We start from the raw sequence: 18,085 nt of genomic DNA, 5'->3' as shown, positions 1-18,085 counted from the left end.
TACAGATATAAATAATATTTAAATAAATAATATAATATTTTAACAAATTTATAAAATTCTAGACCGCTACATATTTGGAAAGATAATTTTATTATATATACGTACATATAAATGCGAATATAAATTTAAATTTTCCAGTAGGAAAGCTATTACTGAGAAGAACGCAAGATGGCGTCATTGCGCTGCGTCAGTTTCCCGCGTTAGGATGTTGAAATTAAAACAACTGAGCGTATGATAAGTGTCGTGTGTGATCCAACCTAAATTTTGGATTAATTTTCAAGTGTGTTTATTCCGTTTTACTATAAACATGTTTTTGATAAAAGATATATTGACAAAGTAGTATTTTTTATCTTTATGTCTACTTTTCTTTTCCTTATTGTAAAGTTTGGTCATTTATTCCATTAGCTGCTGTAACACGATCTTTCATATAAATTAGCTTTTAGTACATATATGTATATATATATATATATCGAAGAGTATCTAGTTTTTGTAAAAGGCTTATTTCATTTAATTTAATGAGATTAAAGAACTGAATGTTTTCGGACAAAGTACGTTGTCAATAATGTGTCTTTGTGTTCAACTACAATTATCCTTCAAAATTTTTGACAATTATTCTCGTCGGACAGATAAGAATAAGAGAGTGTATCTGAGATATCCTTTTAATTTGAAAATAAATTTTAATCATAATAGTGTATGATTATTATGCAATATGTGGTGTAAATAACTTTGTAAAGTATAACCTCAAACTACGTATTACAAAATTTTAATGGTCCATATACCAGTGTATTATATTAAAGTCTGTCAGTGTTAGACAGCATCAAACAAGGAGCAAGAAAGTGTTCAAATTATCGATCTGTCTACACATTATTTAATGAAGATAACAATTTCATCTTGAAGAAAATGCATAACGTGGTTTTATTCGGTAAGCTTACATAGAAAATTTTTATATAAATACAATATATATTTATTTCAACCGTTATTAAATAATCGGAATTTAAGTACAATATTTTTGTTCATACAATAAACAAAATTATTTTTTTTGTCACTGGAATGCGTAACGAGCTCTGAACGATTATTTATTGATAATGTTATTCTTAGTCATTTGAAAACCAAAAATTGATTCGTTACAATAAACCAATTAATTCTTACGATGATAATTAGTTTCAATTTCTTTCTCTTATTGATTGCGCAAAATATATGTACTTACATACGCTAGATAGGTTATCTCAAATAAATTTTTACATTTATAATGTACATATGTGGAATTCGTTTTTCGATCTTTTGAAATTTTTTGTGACGAATGGTTTGTCTATAAAATGGTAGGATTCTTCGCAATGCGCAACTATCTGCGAAAAGGGTTAAGCTTAGGCAATCGAGGTCGGTTTCCGCCCACGTCGCAACTTACCTTACGTCGCGCGATTTCGTTGAAATTCGGCTTTACTCGGTCCTGTAGGTGGTTGTCAGTGGTCGCTGTTGTTGCATGGGATGTCTGATTGCATGCATCAGTGTCAGATAAAGGGTACCTCGATCCTTTTACCTTCCTATAAATCTAGCAAAGTGGTACAGCTACCTTCAGATATTTCCTTTGATATATTGCAAAATTCTATTCATTTCTTTTTCTGATAAAAATTAATTCTAAAGTCTGACAAACATATTTGTACTATTATTCACGAGTATAACCGAGAAATATTGCATGGTACATTATACATACTACGGTTTCTGAATTAACTTAGAATGATTAGAAAAATCTTTTTGATTAAAATCTAAACTAATTTGTTACTGATTGAAATTCAAATTTCATTTAGACATTTTCTCTGAATGTGAGAGTACTTTCCCGCGGTGTAACGCTTTCCAAGTAAAGGACATTAATATATATATAGTTTATCAGAAATACCATAACAGCATGGCCGATAAAAAATCAGGAAACGGGATCTGTCTGCATAGGGTTTCTCTAACCCACGCATACGATCCCAGAATTATTTCATTATTACATGGGTTACGAGCGTGTTGGTGACTCGTCGCAGCCCGCTCGTGTTTATTCAGCTATATAGAGGTCGCTAGCTTTACCTGGTCTGGGGATCTGTTCACGATCGCGAGAGTGCACGACAGACGGAGGGACGAGGAACGTTGGAGAGTACGCTCGGTTGAGAGAGCGTGAGAGGCAAATAGGGTACGAATGGAAGACGAGAAGACGAATGAGAAAAGGGGCGAGGGAAAGCTCGAAGATAACTAGATACCGGAAGAAGTGAAAAAGAATAAAGAGAAGGAAGATGTTAAAAATGGAATTAAAAACAAAGAGAAAAACGTGAAAAATAATAAAAAGGAAAATAAAGGACAGATGAGTCGAGGTGCAAGATAAATGAAAAAGAAAAGAGATAGAGATAGAGATAGGAGGAGGGGAATATGATGGGAAAGGGATTGAAGTAACAAGAGAAACGGAGGAACAAGAGGGGAAAATAATGGAAAGAGAAGGAAGGGAAATCGTGGAAGAGATAGAGAAATGCAAATTGCGAGCTAGGGGTGCAGAAGCGAGTTGGAACGAATGGGAGAAACGGATAGATGGGATGAGATGGAAAATGGGATAGAGAAAGAGAGGCAGAGGCGTCTGTGCGCAATCGGTACGACGCAGACAGCTCGTCTATATACTTGGTTCAACGACCACCGCCCTAGTATCATCCAACCCCGAAGTACCGGGCGGCTCGGTGGTCGCGCTAGATACTAGATTAGGGGAGTAGAGGGGGTTGGAAAGAAGCTAGGGAGTTCGAGGGGGTTGCAACGAGGTGGTTTGGGGAATGGGTTGGTTGGGGAGGTTGTAGAGGGAGAAGAGTCGAGGTGGTGTTGAGCGGAACGGCCCACGGGCCAGTTCCGTCTCGAGCCCAGGAGTAGAAGAGCTACTGGCCGCTTGTCTGCTCCCTTCTTTCGCTATAGTTTCATTTCTTTCCGTTTTAGTTCATTCTTCAGTTCCGATTGATTGACACGTTGGTACACACACATATATAAACACACACATACACAAACGTACACACGAATACATGTATAATAACATATAGAAAGGTCGCGCGCGACACGTTCGTACACCTGTGGTATACGTGCAACGTATATGTACGTGATCACGCTACCATTGTCACGCATACACACGCATATTACACGCACACGGACATACGGAAGCGTGCGCGAGCGCGTGCAACGAACAACGTGTTTTGAATATATAATTTGGTCACGTATAGAAAAGAAAAAAAAAAGATTGATAAAAGGAAAGAAAGAAACGTACACGCAAAAGAAAACAAAAATCATTCGTTGATTGGTTTGTTGTGATCAAGGAGTCGCACGCTCAATAGTCACTATACCGGCTCTCCTGTTTATCGTATGCTCAATAAACGGATACAGCCGTGATCAGCTAGCGTATCTTTAGGTCCGTATCTGATCAAGTGTACCAGGCCCCGTAGTACCTGTGTCTTCTGTCCATCCAATACGCGTGCAACAAGCTCGCGGATTGCTTGAGTTTTAGGAAACGTAATTCTCGCATTCAGGTACGTGAACAAATTTCTATTATGTGACCTAAGAAAGCAACAGCTTTCGCATTCTTCTTTCCCCTTTCGCGATTTTCTCCACGAAGCCCTCACCGATACGGATGGGTAGCTGTGTAGAAACCCTTGGACGAGATTACCGTTTCATCCGATCTCATTTACACCGTTATCATTGCGATGTAAAGAATCTTTATTATAATCCACGAGATAAAGTTTCAGTCTTAAACACGGGAAATCGCGTAAACAATGGACAGAATTTGTCTCGTTCGGGGGTTACGTTTTTATTCAATTAGTGTACCAGATAGTAAAAGGGATTGTGCATGCTTTTTATTCCCTTTCTCCTTAGCATTTATATGTTTGTTTTATTGTTGTAATTCTAAGTTGCCATACAATACGAGCCTCGACTTATTGTCGTTAAACCGAAGGAACGCGAACATCTTTGTAAAAATAGTTTTCAGTGAATAAACCAATCGGTCGGGCGTACTAAGAAATATGTACGTAAAGAAAGTGGCGCGTGTATAGGAATAAAAGAACGTAACAACTCTACAAATCGACTCTTTATGATTCGATACAGCGTACACGAATCACTGATTGACGTTATTGGCATTGGGCAGTTTCGTATACCACTCGATCCATCAATTTTATGTGTACATTGAGGTAATCGTTAACCTACACCACCGTGTAAAGAAGCTTCTCTACGAAACTGATACGATCGACATTGGGTTCAGATTACACATGCTTACGTTACATTGCTATTCTCTTCTTCTTTCGTCGATCGATCACCTACAAATTCTTGAAAGACCGCGAGTACGCGTCATCGTAGAGCTTCAGGGAGAAATTTTTAATTCGTAGTATCCTTTAAAAATTTCTTTGCGCAAAGAAGAGTCTAAATCTAGCGGTTCACGTTAGTTAAATCGAATCAGACGCTTCGAAGTTCTTTTTAAAGAATTATTTTATCTATCGATTATCGGTGCTAAGACGACGCTTTGAGGTAAAATGGAGATCGCTATCTGTTCAACTTGGCGGCTTTTCGAGCGACCTTTGCCCTGTTCTTGCTGGTAGCCAGTTCCAAACCGCCCCTTGTCAGCTGATTGAAATCGATAATGGTGAGCCTCGGCTCGGCGGGATGTCTGGACAGGGCCTGCACCCTGTCGAGCGGTGCCCCGGGGCTCCGGAACCTGTAGCTCCGGTTCCTGCACCCGCCGACGCCCGTTCCACTTCCAGTTCCGGTCCCAAGCTGGCTCATCCGCGTGCCGCTCATCGATCGGTAACCGCCGCTCGCGGCCATCTCTGTCTCCTCTTGAAAGTACCTGACGATCACGGCCATGCGGATTTCATCATCCAACTTGTTCATTTTCATTCTATCCTGATTCTTAAACCACAACTATTAACTCGTTGAATGAAATTATTTTATCTTTATATAGTAGATTTTACATAGCTATTTCTATTAAGAAGAGTTTAAGAGTTTTCTTAAAATAATAGCAGAGTAAAGAAGAGGCGTATGAATTTCTATAACAAAGTAATGGGAGTGAAATTACTCGTGAATACTGGCCAGATGTATAGGCGCAGGTTTCCTGGATGTCTTCGGTCTAGGTTCTCTAAGAACTCGACGCCTTGTTCGCGATTGTCGCGTTCGTTTGGTGGATGGTTGATCGGGAAGGCCGGCGGGTATGATGCCCATCAGTTTGTAATATTCTAAGAATACACGGGCCAGATTGCGGCCTAATCTATAATCTGTGATTTAATTGGCAAGTCAAGATAGTTGATTCATCGCATCGTAGCACAGGCCTACGTTAAGTACCGGATGATCGATTGGCATCCAAACTTTTTAACGCAAAGCTTTCGCTTTAATTGATCGTGTTATAAATTATTCAATAGTACTTTACTTAATTTCACTCGAAAAACACGGAACGAAGCGAAATAACCGTGCGGCTTAACAGCTGTTTCGTTTGGAATGCTCTCAAGACGGTTTGCCTTCCGAGTGATTAATTACCATTTCCAAGATTGTGGCAATATAAAGTTAGTTGGTTACCTAGTTACCAACTGAACTATCGGGTTAACACACTTGAACATTTTCGTTTAAACATATATAGATTATTCTAGATTTGTGAAACATTCCGTTGCAAGAATTCCAAAGACAGACGCTACTGGAGAATTTTAAGCGAAACAAATGCTCGTACACAAGTAGAAAATAATTCACGTATCTACGGAAAATAAATACAGATATCAAAGGATACATCCTTCCTCGGTGTACGGGAATATTCCAGGCGTCGATTTCCTATTGTATCCGAACATCGATACCTCGATGCTGTAGCAGTTTACATGTTCCTTGAGAATGGAACACAGATAACGACGCGCGGTCCCAGCCTTATGGGGATCCTGATTGTACATCGTGTTCCCTATTTCATAGTCTTCGGCGTGTTGCGCTAACAACTTTGGTAACACGATGTGCCTCTCGTACCTAAGAGGCTGGCAGCCGTTGATTAGATAGTGTCATTTGGAAACGGAAGGATCTTATTTTCTTTACGAATATCTCGAGGAAATTTCTTTAGGGGAAAAAAGAAAAAACGGTTAGAGATACCTGTACACGTCGTCGTAGGTGTTTCCATAAACGAAAAGTCCCGTAGCATTGGTATGAGCGTGCAAATCAAGTACGCAGTCCAATGGCGTACGGGAACTCTTATCGAGGTTCTTCAACATCGGTTTGATCGCTACCAGAGCAGGATGCAGCCAATCGGAGATTTTGTTCCACGAACGATTCAAGTCTGCCCCCATCAGAGTAGATCTTTAACAAGAGAACATTCTGTCGCTCGTTTGTTTCTCGTTTGGCAGAGGATTCTCTATTTACCTATAATTGCCAAGAAAAACGCCGTCAGGGTTTAGCATCGGCACTATCTTGAAAACGACGTAATTCCTCAACACTTGGGCGATGGGGTGGGAACTGACCAGAAAGTCCATTAGACCTTGGCAAACGAAGGAAGAGGGTGACTCGCCTGGATGTACTCTGGCAAGAACGACTACCACCCTTCGTGAATGATCTTGAGAGTCTTCCAGATTTGAAGTTATCGTGACCAATTCGATTTTCCTCTTTTGTATCGACGTGGCTAAGGTTTCCCTCTTCGTACACGTTAACCTGGTGCAAAGATTATCCAGATGTGCCAGATAGCGACTGTACGAGTATGGATAGGTCAAAGCAAATTGATACACATCTTCTTCACGGTCGAAGGAAAAGGCGAAACTGAGGACGTAGTGGTTTTGGTGCTGCGCCGATTTGTAGTAAAATACCTAGAGGAAAGTTTCGTGGAATATTTTGGATATTGGTTTCATCGTTTTCTGTAGACGGCAACTCACTTGGTCTCTGGGAATCCTTTGCCACTTTGGTTTACTGCTGCTCTTCACCAACGGCGTCATTCCGTTTCGAAACAGATTTGCGCTCTTTGATATGTTAACTATGTTAAAGACCACTCGTTGATCCGCTTTCACGTTGTCCACGGTGAAGTTGAACCACAGGCGAAGTCGCGGATTGCAGATATCAGGTCTGATGAACAGATCGTACTCGAATTCTGAGATAAGGTCCACCCTGCCCAAGTTACCGGTCTCGAACGAGGCATCGAAACAAATGTGTCCTTTCTTCGCCTTTCCGCTGTGTCCCGGTGGTCGCATTATCATTTTGTTCACGTTTCCCATACCTCCTTCTGTATCACTGTCCTCGCTCTCTGCACAGTCAAACGTCTCTTTGTAGTTCTCAACATCCTCGTAATTCGTTAAAAACGTTTTCAATCAAGCGCAATTAAGTAACAAAAAAGAAAAGAATTAATCGAAACGAAATATAAATAAAGAAGGACCGAACCAGCTCTTTGATAGAGGCTGGTATGTTCCAACGGATCTCGACCCTCCCCGTGAGCCATTCCGAAAGAGGAAACGCGCTGATCCACTAGGCAGAAGACGTGGCAACAGACTGACTTTCCTCTGGGTCTAAACTACCTTTTATGGTGGGTGTTACCACCTACGTGGATAGGCTGTAACACCGATCGTGCCGTTGGATCAGCACGTTACGGTTAATTCTCGTGTCGGTTCTCGTGCGAGGAATCTCTCGTGTGGCCTAGGTTCGTGATTTCGCGCGGTTCAATCGAGCAAGATTGGCGGGAATTCGCGTGGCTGCCACGCGTCAAAGATCCCACAGGATCGACAGAGCAGGCTTTAACGAAACGGACAAAGTCGTTTGCGGTCACGAGAAGCTAGTTGATCGAAATCTAGACGAAGAAAAGAGGCTACATCGGTAATTTACTTTTGGTGCTCGGTAAATTCGGTTCGTTGATATCTATTTCTAAATCCGATCTTCGTATCCTTTCGTAATCTCCCGCTCGTGGGAACGAACGAAGGTGGCGAGTGAGAGCGCTGTTGCTCCTGGTCACGAAACGCCGGAATTTGAAATTGAGCGATGAACTTTAGTTTTCAACCCTGCGGAGGTCGTGGATCATGTACGAGAGAGATCATGTACGAAATATTTTTCACATTTCTCGTGTTTTTATATAGTATTTATATATAAAAATTGGAATAGCAGCATAGATTAAAGTCACCTTTGTGTCATCTGTATCTCTCAGGGACTGTGTTTAAGTCTGTTCTAATATGAAATTTTTAAGACCATCCTCCCCCACGGATTTAAACGGCTTCTTAGCTTTCATTCTTTCAATCTATCTGATACTTTTCCACGTATCTAGTGCATTACAACGTTCTGGATCTATTCTTCCTCGCGGATTAACGATTCGAAGAAGCGGAGAGATTATATTAGGACTGGCGAGATCCACGTGGCGCGTGCTCGAAGAAGGAAGAAACAGAGACAGGAACGTCCACGTCACGTCTTCGACAAACCACGTCGTGGTGTCTCAAGTCTAGCTGCTCCGTTCTATCATGCATTGTTCTTTCCCCGATGGGTACATAGCGTGTCGCGTGCGGATTTCTAAATCAGGCTTGTTCGATATCTATTTCCATGCGGTTCGTACGATGCCCGTAAATGACACATCCACCAGCTAAAACCTACGCGTCTATAGCCTGGAAGAAACGAAAGCACGAAGAAAAAGGGAAATTAAACTCAGTCGGTTAGGCTATAGTGGTTTTCCGTTGAGATTGCACAAGTCTCTTATCAATTATTCATCGATTGACGCAAAACCTGACCATTATACCACGAGTCACGTGAACTTAGCCAGTCAATGCTAGTGACCGACAGTGACTCGTTTCTCGTTCGATCAGATGTGATAGAAGCATAGAAAATCGTACGAAGTCTCGTCCCGGAGAGTTTTCTCGATTTACGACCATTTAAATTTGGTGCTAGGTATTTTTCTTCTTGAAAGGCTGGACAACGACAAAGGTTGATAGCTTGGCATTAGTGGCAACACTTTATCCACGACGGGACAAGCTTCCACCTCCGGGAAACGTTCTACAATTTGCCCAGGCAAATGTCTGCGGTGTGTTGTCTCGCCTCGATTACGGCTGTGGAAGCAAGAGGGAAAAAAAGAGAAAATTCCTGGGAAATTGGAGGGAAAAAAGGTCTGAGGACACTCTGGAGCTGACGGTTGGGAAGAGCAATTAAAAGTGGGACAAAGAGGCTGGACAGAAAAGCACGGAACAATCAAGGGGACGGCAAGGGTGGCTGGAGGATAGAGAGGGAGAGGATACACTGTGATACGCACCGCTGAACTCATACTAAATCTTCAACAGTTCCGGCTACGAGGGAAAAAAAAGGAAAAGCAGCCTCGGTCGTTATATTTTTTCTCCTCGACACGGTTTCCCTGGATCGCGATCTAGATCGAACGAAATTAGAGGAATCCAACTATAAGAGGCATCCTTCTACTTTATTCGTTATTCCGTGACGCGGAAAACGGAAGTTAGGTCAAGAGAGAAAGAGAAAAAGGCGACCAGAGCGGTAATAATAGCTGGGAACAGGGAAGGATATGGCAGCTTCGAGTCACAAAGGGAAAACCACCCTTCGCACACGGAAAACCGACCGAGAAAGTGTTCCTCTGCGGTGAATTTTGCGATCTATATGTTATATCACGAGGCGAACTGGTCTCCAAAGAGGAACACCTGCCAAATGTCAGAGGGCAATAAGCATCGAGCTAGCGTTGATCCTCGCGTGACTGCTCCTTGAGTCGGTGATTCGGTCGACTTGACGGATCACAGAAGATCTATCGGGAAACGACGTCGAAATATAGAAGCACACGTTCATAGACAAAATGTTTCTCTCTCGTGTAGAGGTGCGATCACGCAGATAGACGATGTGGCATGTGTTACGTGCTCGCGTTTCAGTCACGGAACGGTTTCTAGCTTGTTACGAACAATTCTCGAAGACGGATCGAGCATAGTACGTACCAGTTTCCTCAACGTCGGACATATCGAGAGCGGAGTTTGACTTGTCCCGAACTGGTCCACACGAGGCTCAACTTCTCATCGACTGGACGATACTAACGGTGGATCCACGCGCCTGGTTTCCTTGGTTTGTTGAATCGATAGGTGTCCCTGCTGCCATTTCTTTTCGTTTTTGCCTTCAACCATGAAATTTTCTGTGTCTCGCGTGACTGTCCCTTGGCTATACGTATAGAGTTTCGACGAAAGTTCATAGAACTAATGCAACCTCCAACGAGACGGTCGTACGGCCGAAATATAAGGAAAATCATAGCCGTGCTTTGTAACGCGTGGTATTTTATTTTGCTTGGATAAAAGCTAAAGATCTGACCCCTGAAACACAATCTATCAACCTATAACAGGAAGATCGATCATTTCTGTGGTAAATATTTGCGCAAGAATGTTTGTCCTTTCTACGTACTCGATGTAACATGCTGAGTGGGGAAAGATTTTTAAGAACACGTTCGGGATACACGAGCCGCATAGAATATCGAACAATGAATAATTCGTCCTTTATAATATGGAAGATTTACAATTTCGAAATAACGAGTTTGGCACGCGTTTGATACGCGACTGGAAGCTACGTAATCCGCATGCATAACCCTGGCTCGATTATCAGGCTACGGGGAGACGCACGGATTCAGCCTCCGATGCACGTGTGCAGCCTCGTTCCCGGGTCCACGCAACCCGCTCCGTGCAACATGCAAAGTGAGCTTAAGTCACGCATATTTATTGTTTGGCCAAGCACCCGGATGAGCAAGCGCAAATATGGCGTGTCACCGGGAGAAGGGATGCAGTTATGGAAACTTGCCGTTGCCTCTGAAAAGATACATTCCCGAATAGTTGGTTCAATGCTCCAACAACGCGTAACTATGTTAACTACCTGCGTCCACTAATCGATGAACCCGCATAATTCCTGGACACCGCTCGTCCTGCGAACTATTTTCACTAGCTCGAACCACGCTGGTAGAACTCGTGTAAAACTATCCAAAAGTGGTTTCGAAATTGCTGGTTAAACAGAAGTTTGGTAGAATTCCACGGTCTAGTTGTGGAGATTACTTTTATAGAATGAAGGATTATTGGATTCTCAAGGTATTTCTACCCTAACCGCGACAAAAAAACCACTCCATTAAGGAACGAGAAGTGGTTATAATTCTGAAGGGATATAAACTCCTTCTCTCGCGATCCTTAGGATAAGAAAACACTCTCTAACGGGAGCGCTACGTATAATAAAAACATCTTGGATTCTAACGGTACTCGAATGGATTTTGTAATTCATCTGGATAGAACCGTATCCATCGATCGTCGGGCAGAGAATCAGGAGCGTAAAAAGTTGGGAATTTGAAGATTGGAGAGTCGCGGTCCGGGCAAGATTCGCATCGGTGGTAGGTGCATGTACGTGTGTTTGTTCGGCTGGTGAATGTCCTCCGTTCCTGGGCTTTGGCTGGGACTTCCTGGTGAACCCTTCCTTCACCCTCGTCCCTCTCTGTTCCCCGAGTTGTTCGCAGCCGAGCTCTGTGCAACGTGGAGGGAGAGAAACGAGGAGAAAGAGAGAGCCGGTGCAAGTGTAGGAGAGAGAGTGAATAACTAGGAGAACGCAAGAGATCGATATTCGAAACCCCTGTGCCGTTGGGCACCGAGCTCCTCTTGCCACCCCACGCCCAATGGCGTAGCAAGAGGGGGCAATTGGGCTAGGTACTGCCTGTTCCCAGGATACTCAACAAACGGAAGTTTGGGACAAAGAGGAGGAGCGTTATAAATTGCCCGAGACGGGATTCGGGATTTACGCGGTGCTACCGTCTGCCCCATCCCTGTCTGGCTGCATTTTTTTAACGTCGTCGTTTTCATCGAACATCCAGACTATATTTTGACGGATAATTTCAATTTTCCTATTATCACGTCGGATTTAATATCTGGTATTACGATACGGCTGGATGTTATCTTCTGTTTCGTGCGAATGGAGATAACCGGAGTATAGAACTATCTTGCTTCGACAGTAAAATGGTAATTTCAGTTGATAGAAGCTATTTATATGATGATTTTTAGGGGCACAAGTCAAAATTGTGATATTCTGATTTAAATTCAAATCTAATACATATACTTACGTTTTCTCCGAGCATCTATTTATAGAGTACGATGGAATAGATTTGTACAAGCTACGCCGTTGCCCGTGTCTGTCCTCGTATGCATGCTATTTACCATTAGATTATCATCCCCTCATTTTTTCGTCTTTCCCCCTATCTGGCTCCGTTTGTGCTTTCTTTCGACCCCTTCTGGGCAGCTCTTTTCTCAGCGTGACTTTTTCATCCGCGTATCTTGTATCTCGCGTTGCGAATGTAACAGGCGGCAACGAGCAAACCAATTATTTCCGCCGTGATGATCGACTCACGTTCGTAATTCCGAGGCCGAGTCATTAGTGAGCCCTCTTTGCAGAGCGTTCGTTAACATTGACGCCGTTCGAGTAATAACGTGGAAATGATATTCACGTCGGCTCGCGTACTTTTTATCCTATCGATCGATACTTTCCTCGTTTGTACTCGATCACAGATAAGATAATCGTCGATCAAGTGCCGACTATGATTTTACTCGTTTACGCACATGTTAAAAAGGCAGACGTTTATAAATTACGTGGTCGACGTGATTGTCCTTATCCGAATAGAATTGCATTCGAAAATTTACTGTTTCTTATATTTGCTGTTACTATAAAGGGATCAGGAAAAGTGGGGTGCTATTTTTAACTAACAAAAGTTTCGATAGGAAATGCGTAATTCGATTTTTTTTTCTTTGTTAACGTTTCATTAGCGCTGCATCGTCGTATTGTGTGATTTACCGATGCCCGAGGCACGTGGACCCATTTACGCAGCACGTGTCCTCTCAAGATTCCGCTAGGGATAGCGTTACAATATTCCGTGATGAATGCACCTCCTCCAGGTAGCTAGGGCTCCGACAAAAAAGGGGCTCTTGATTCAATTCGGAGCCTGTAATATCTTGTGCCTACAACGAAAAAGGGGAAAGGAAAAAAAGAAGTGACGAGAGACAGGAGCAAAGGGGACGAGACGCAAGGGACAAAAGTCGAGAAGTTAAAGCGATTATATTCAACAAGGGAAAAAGAACGAATCGGACGAATCATCGGATTTTGAATATCGGTTCGAGTTTAACTTTCTGGAAAATTTGGTGGATGTCCGTGCACGTTAAAAAAGGGGGGCGGGAGGACTGGGGAAGATTAAGGTAGGGGGGATAGTGGTGAACTATGTGGTAAAGGCACGGCGAAATTTGGCCGCATTCGCACGGTCGAAAAGCTCTTTCGTACAAGAGGGAGGTCAACCCCTGGGACGACGGTTTCCATTTTCAACGTGGCGCCTGCGTTCTCGAGCTCTGCACGGGCTACCAACCCGCCTCTCCTACGCTCGTTTCCCCTTTTCAAGCCTTCGCTCCACTCTCTTTTCTTTCCGTCGTTCGCGGAGCCTGAATTTTCATCCCTTCCTCTTCAACCCTCGAGAGTAGCGCTTGCGCACGTGCACTCCCCCGTACGTCTAGCCATTTTTTTCTTCTTCCCCTCGAATTCAACCCCCGTTCCTCGGAACACGACGGCGAGACCAACTTCTCTGATGAAATATTCAAATATATTTTTACGTCGAATTTATTATTCGTCGACTCTAATTGCGTCCACGTATCTATCTCGTGTTCACCGTTACTTTTAAATTTTCTGTTTTCAATTTTTTTGGCGAACGTCGTTGAAACAGCGGTCCTTGAGTTGTTTTGTAGCATCCCTGTCTGTGACAGTACCGTCCGCCTCTACTCGAGTTCGCGATTAACACCTTTTCCCGGGCCATCCAGCTAGCGGCGCGGCGGTTGCTTTCCCCTTTCCAACCTTTTACCGCGCTCTTCTGCCACCTGTATGCAAACTACGCCCTGCTATATTAGAGTCGAGAGTTCCCTTTTTCTTCCAAAATCTTTGTCCCAAACGGCGATTGTTCGATCAACAGCTATCCACTAACTGCTTTTTTCCATCCCTCGTTCTTTCTTTCTCCTCCACGTATATGGTCCCCGGGAGTGCTCTTTCAATCAGTATCGGTGGTTGCAAGGTCCAGAGGATCTCCAGAGGGAGCAGCCATTGTTCACGACCCTTCCCTAGCGCCTGCGTGCGTCGTGCAACTACCCTCGATTTCATTTTCTCTCTCTTTCTCTGCGTATTTGTCTCAACAGCTTTTCAGCCGATCCTAATGTCCAGATAGGTCAGAGAGCAGTCCTCTTTGATTTCTGTCCGACGCACGCGGCTCCTTAGGTCTCTATAAACTCCTCAATCTTTTGCTTTTTCGTGTTCCTGTTTGAATCAGCGAACGAGTATTACACGCGAAGTGTGGAACGATGCAAAGTTATTTTCAGCAAGAGTTATTACTTCGTCAGAATTCCTTCTGACGCATACATCCCCGTCGTAGTTACATCCATACAACTCTTTGCGTCGAATGAGTTAACGTCACGATGATTTCCAACCAAGTATTACTTCGCGTTTCTTCGTCACTCGGCGCCTGCGTAGATTCCGCCGCCTCCGGCTACGGTTTTTCTTCGTTTCCTTCTTGCCGCTCTCCGTGGCCCGGTTTCCATCTTTCAAACCGCGTCGACGAACGGATAACCATACTTGCTGGTATCGGAAAGATACAGCCATTGCCTTCGATCCGCTCGCGTAAATTCTTCTTTTTCTTCGATCGGTCTTTTGCTATTTTCTTTCGACTTTACCTTTCTTTTTTCGTCGCTTTAGCTTCCTCCGTTTTTCTTGGCCGTGTTCGCGGCCATCGCAACCCCTCCATCGAGAGATGGCGTGCCGCGAGATATCGAGGCGGTGGTGGCGATCCAGGGAGAGGGTGCAGTCATTGCCTCTTTTCAGCGCCTGCGTACATTCCTCAATGTTCGTCGATCCTTCTCTATTCAACGTGCTTTCCTTGATTGTTACCTTCGACCTCTATCCTCCTCGCGGCTCCCACCCCTCTAGCCTAGGTAGAAGTAGTAGCATCGGGGGCGGTGGCGGCAGCGGGCAACAGAGGGTGCAGCGATTGGCGGCAGGGCCTGGCTCCGTCAGTTTAGTTACCGCACCACATAAAGGCATTGCGTTGTAGACACCGTTATACCCGCAACATTCTTACTATTTGCTTGTATATCTTCATTTCTGACCCTTTAATTCGACAATACGTTCGTATCGTTGGTACATATAGAATCGTCCTCACCGTATATACCGATCAATCATTCTTGCTTTCTCCCGCCCACGTGTCAACGAGATACTAATCGAAAACCGCGTGTGTTCACGCACAACTTCGAACCGCGTTTAAACTAACGAAAAAGAAAGAAGGAAGAACAGAGAGAAACGAAAAAGTCGAAGGCAAAAAGAGTACAACGGACGATAACAACAGCAACAACAGTAATCAATAGAAAACACGATTAATAGAAAACGAGCTCCGAGTAAAACGAAATAATCGAAGTTCAAATCGATCGGTCAGCGGACAAAGAAATTTCGTCAACAGACTTGGATCGTCGTACCACGTTCTTTCACGTGCGTCTTCGTCGGGGATCTTATGATTTCGTTCGTCCATTTCTACCCCCCCTTCCCGGATCCTTATTTTTATCCCTTCGCCTCCTGGAACGGTCAGCTTCTCGAAGATCGATCTCGATCGACGTGCACGCGGTTCTCCTTCTAACTTCGTCTAAAAAAGAAAGAGAGAAAGAACGAAGGGAAAGAAAAAGATAATTAAAGCTACGAGGATAAAATATACGTCGCCGGTTCTCCACGAAGATAATTCAGTGTGCGATACGTTGACGAGGTTGGTGTTAAAAATACAGAGAGCAGGAATCGTCGTCTGGAAGATCCTTTAGTCGGCAGAAGAGGTCTTGTGGAGAAGGAAAAAGGAAAACGTACGGATGAGAAAGGGAGAGGTAGAGGGAGAAAGACGAAGTAATAGTGTTGGCCGGTGGGTGTGAAAGAGAGACACTCGAGGGTGTGTTCCGTGATTTTCTTCGTCATTTTTTTCCCCCTTTCGTTTCGTCGATACATTAAGAAATCAAGTGTCATATGTACGTGCGATCGTCGTGTATCCAGTAGGTTCGATTGTTTTTATAAAGTATAGACTGTAATTCTTCGTTGTCGATCGAAGAAAGTGCGAGAGAGATATCTGGAGAAGGACTTGAACTTGTAATTCGTCGCCGTAATTCGACAAACTTGGCCGTTTAAAAATCGATTAAAATTATCGCGTAAAACACGGGCACGGTTCAGAACGAAAAATAAACGAACAAACGGATAAACGAAACACGCACACGTCGTCGTTTAAAGAACGAGAATTAAATACGAAACGGAACAAAGAACGAGCATCAAACGAGATAACAACGAAATGAAAATCTAGCGATATAGATAATATATACAAAAAAAGGCAGAGATAACACTTCATTAAAAAAAAAAACTAATAAAAACGAAAAAAAAAACATTAACCCACCGTCGTTTCGTTCTACGCCCAGATATCGGCATCCTCCAACCACTGATTTTCATCGTTAACCGGTATGTTCATTTGTTTCTTTACTTTTGTTGCTTCTGTGATTCTGACCTTCGAATTATTATTATTGTTCTATTCTTATCTTGTTATTATTGTTGTTATTATTACCGTTATAATTGCAAACATTATTATCGATCTCTATGTATATCGATCTATGTGTTTTGATAGCGCGCTATCAGGTGCCGATCATTATAATATATGTTTGTAAACCCTTTGCCGGAACATCCTTTATACAGGACCAAACGAAGGATCCTTCCGGCAGCCATGATCATTCTCCTTTATCGAACTTATTTTTCTCGCGTTCTCTTGGCCGATTACGGGGATCGTTTTCCCCTCATTGCTTCGTAGAAACATATTTCAAATTTTGTTAAATTCGTTTCAGCTTCATTTCAAATTCAAATTGATTTAAATTTATCGTTATCCCATCAGAGAAAAAGATAGATACCGATCTTGGTGTAAAAAGAATTGAAATGTTAATTCGTCATAGCAATCGATTGACATTGGGCGTGAATTCTCAGTTACGATAAGCACGATTTAAAAAGTATTTCTATCCGTGGAACACGGTGAAAATATCAGCGCGCAACAACTGACGTTTTTCTACGGCGCAGTATCGCGGGCTAGAGAAGTTTGGGCGTGGCAGCCGAAAGCAACGTGGCCAGGAGAACGCGAACGCAGACTCCAAACCCACGGTTCTCCGGCCAACTTTCAGTTCGAATCCTTCTTCCCACTTGCGGAGCAACCGGCGAAAGAGCAAACGGAAAAAAAAGAATCGAAAGAAAAAAAGTCATAATTAAACGAGGAAAAAAAGAAAGACGAGAAACTGAAAACGAGAGAGAAATACGGTCTTGAAAAACACGGTCGATCGAATATGTTGAATATGTTCGGTAACAAGATGATGGAAAACGGCGAGAGTGTGCATGAAGGATCAAGCAGATCCAGGATGGAGCAACTGGCACTGCGGGTCCTCGTCGAGGACAAGCAGGAAGTCTCGAGAGGGACGCTTCCGTCCGCGATGGCCTCGATCACAATGGTGCGTGAGAGGGATAAAGGGGTGTTAGATAGTGTGCCAATGAACGTTTTCAGCGAACACGATCTTACAGTATCGCTTCCTTCCGTTTTCCTATGTTTCACCGTAACGATTTCCGTTCCGCCTTTTTGTGCCAGAGAAATTACAATTTCGCCATCTTTTATTTCTTCATTTCGCTCGTTTCGACCCGTGAGACTATTTCATTTCTGAACCAGATTGTTCCAACGAAACGCAAGATGAAAATATCGAGCGGAGAAAGGAAGAAGCTAAGAGACATAGCTCCTCTAACGTCTAAGCATCGTACGTTACTTCTCCTCTTTTGGGTCTTTTTCTATGAAAATTCCCAGGCGAACAACACGATATCAAAGATTGACCGAGGGTTGCGAACCTAGTAGGAGGATGATAGAGTGGAATGGTTGTGAAAGAAGGATAGAAAAGCGGCAAGTGGGAGAGAGACTAGGTCTAGTTGGGGAAGCTCGTATTGATCGTTTCTGGGTCCATGTGACGCGCCTGCGTTTTGCCGTGGGGTAAAATCGTAGCGAGGGTAAACTATGGGGAGGAGGGTGGAAGAGCGAGAAGAGAGAGAGAGAGAG

The 18,085-nt window shown here is 43.3% G+C and overlaps 2 protein-coding genes across 5 annotated transcripts in view; one reads left to right on the top strand and one right to left on the bottom strand.

Moving 5' to 3' along the window:
* Positions 1-898: 898 nt before the first annotated feature.
* The window catches only part of LOC138182768 (ELAV-like protein 2), a 57,735-nt gene continuing 40,548 nt past the window's right edge, over positions 899-18,085 (top strand). The window contains exon 1 of one of the 4 annotated variants that reach the window (XM_069118954.1): positions 899-922. The gene's annotated coding sequence lies outside the window, so the exon portion shown is untranslated. Of the gene's footprint in view, positions 923-2,861; positions 3,531-14,988; positions 16,471-16,509; positions 17,496-18,085 lie in introns of those variants that run through there. The other 3 variants (XM_069118951.1, XM_069118950.1, XM_069118952.1) reach the window with 3 other exon arrangements.
* On the bottom strand, positions 3,856-7,435 carry LOC138182645 (cytosolic carboxypeptidase 6). Its single transcript, XM_069118678.1, has 7 exons — positions 7,378-7,435; positions 6,879-7,243; positions 6,376-6,812; positions 6,109-6,312; positions 5,765-5,988; positions 5,066-5,261; positions 3,856-4,837 (listed from the first exon to the last, which is right to left on the bottom strand). The coding sequence occupies exons 1-7, from the start codon at positions 7,433-7,435 to the stop codon at positions 4,534-4,536; spliced, it is 1,788 nt and encodes a 595-aa protein (XP_068974779.1). The 3' UTR covers positions 3,856-4,533.

This window comes from Bombus flavifrons, chromosome 8 (genome assembly GCF_040668555.2).
Source record: "Bombus flavifrons isolate JBK064 chromosome 8, iyBomFlav1_principal, whole genome shotgun sequence".
Taxonomy (NCBI): domain Eukaryota; kingdom Metazoa; phylum Arthropoda; class Insecta; order Hymenoptera; family Apidae; genus Bombus; species Bombus flavifrons.
The sequence above is the reverse complement of the archived record's forward strand: the minus strand, read 5'-3'. Positions and strand labels throughout refer to the sequence as shown.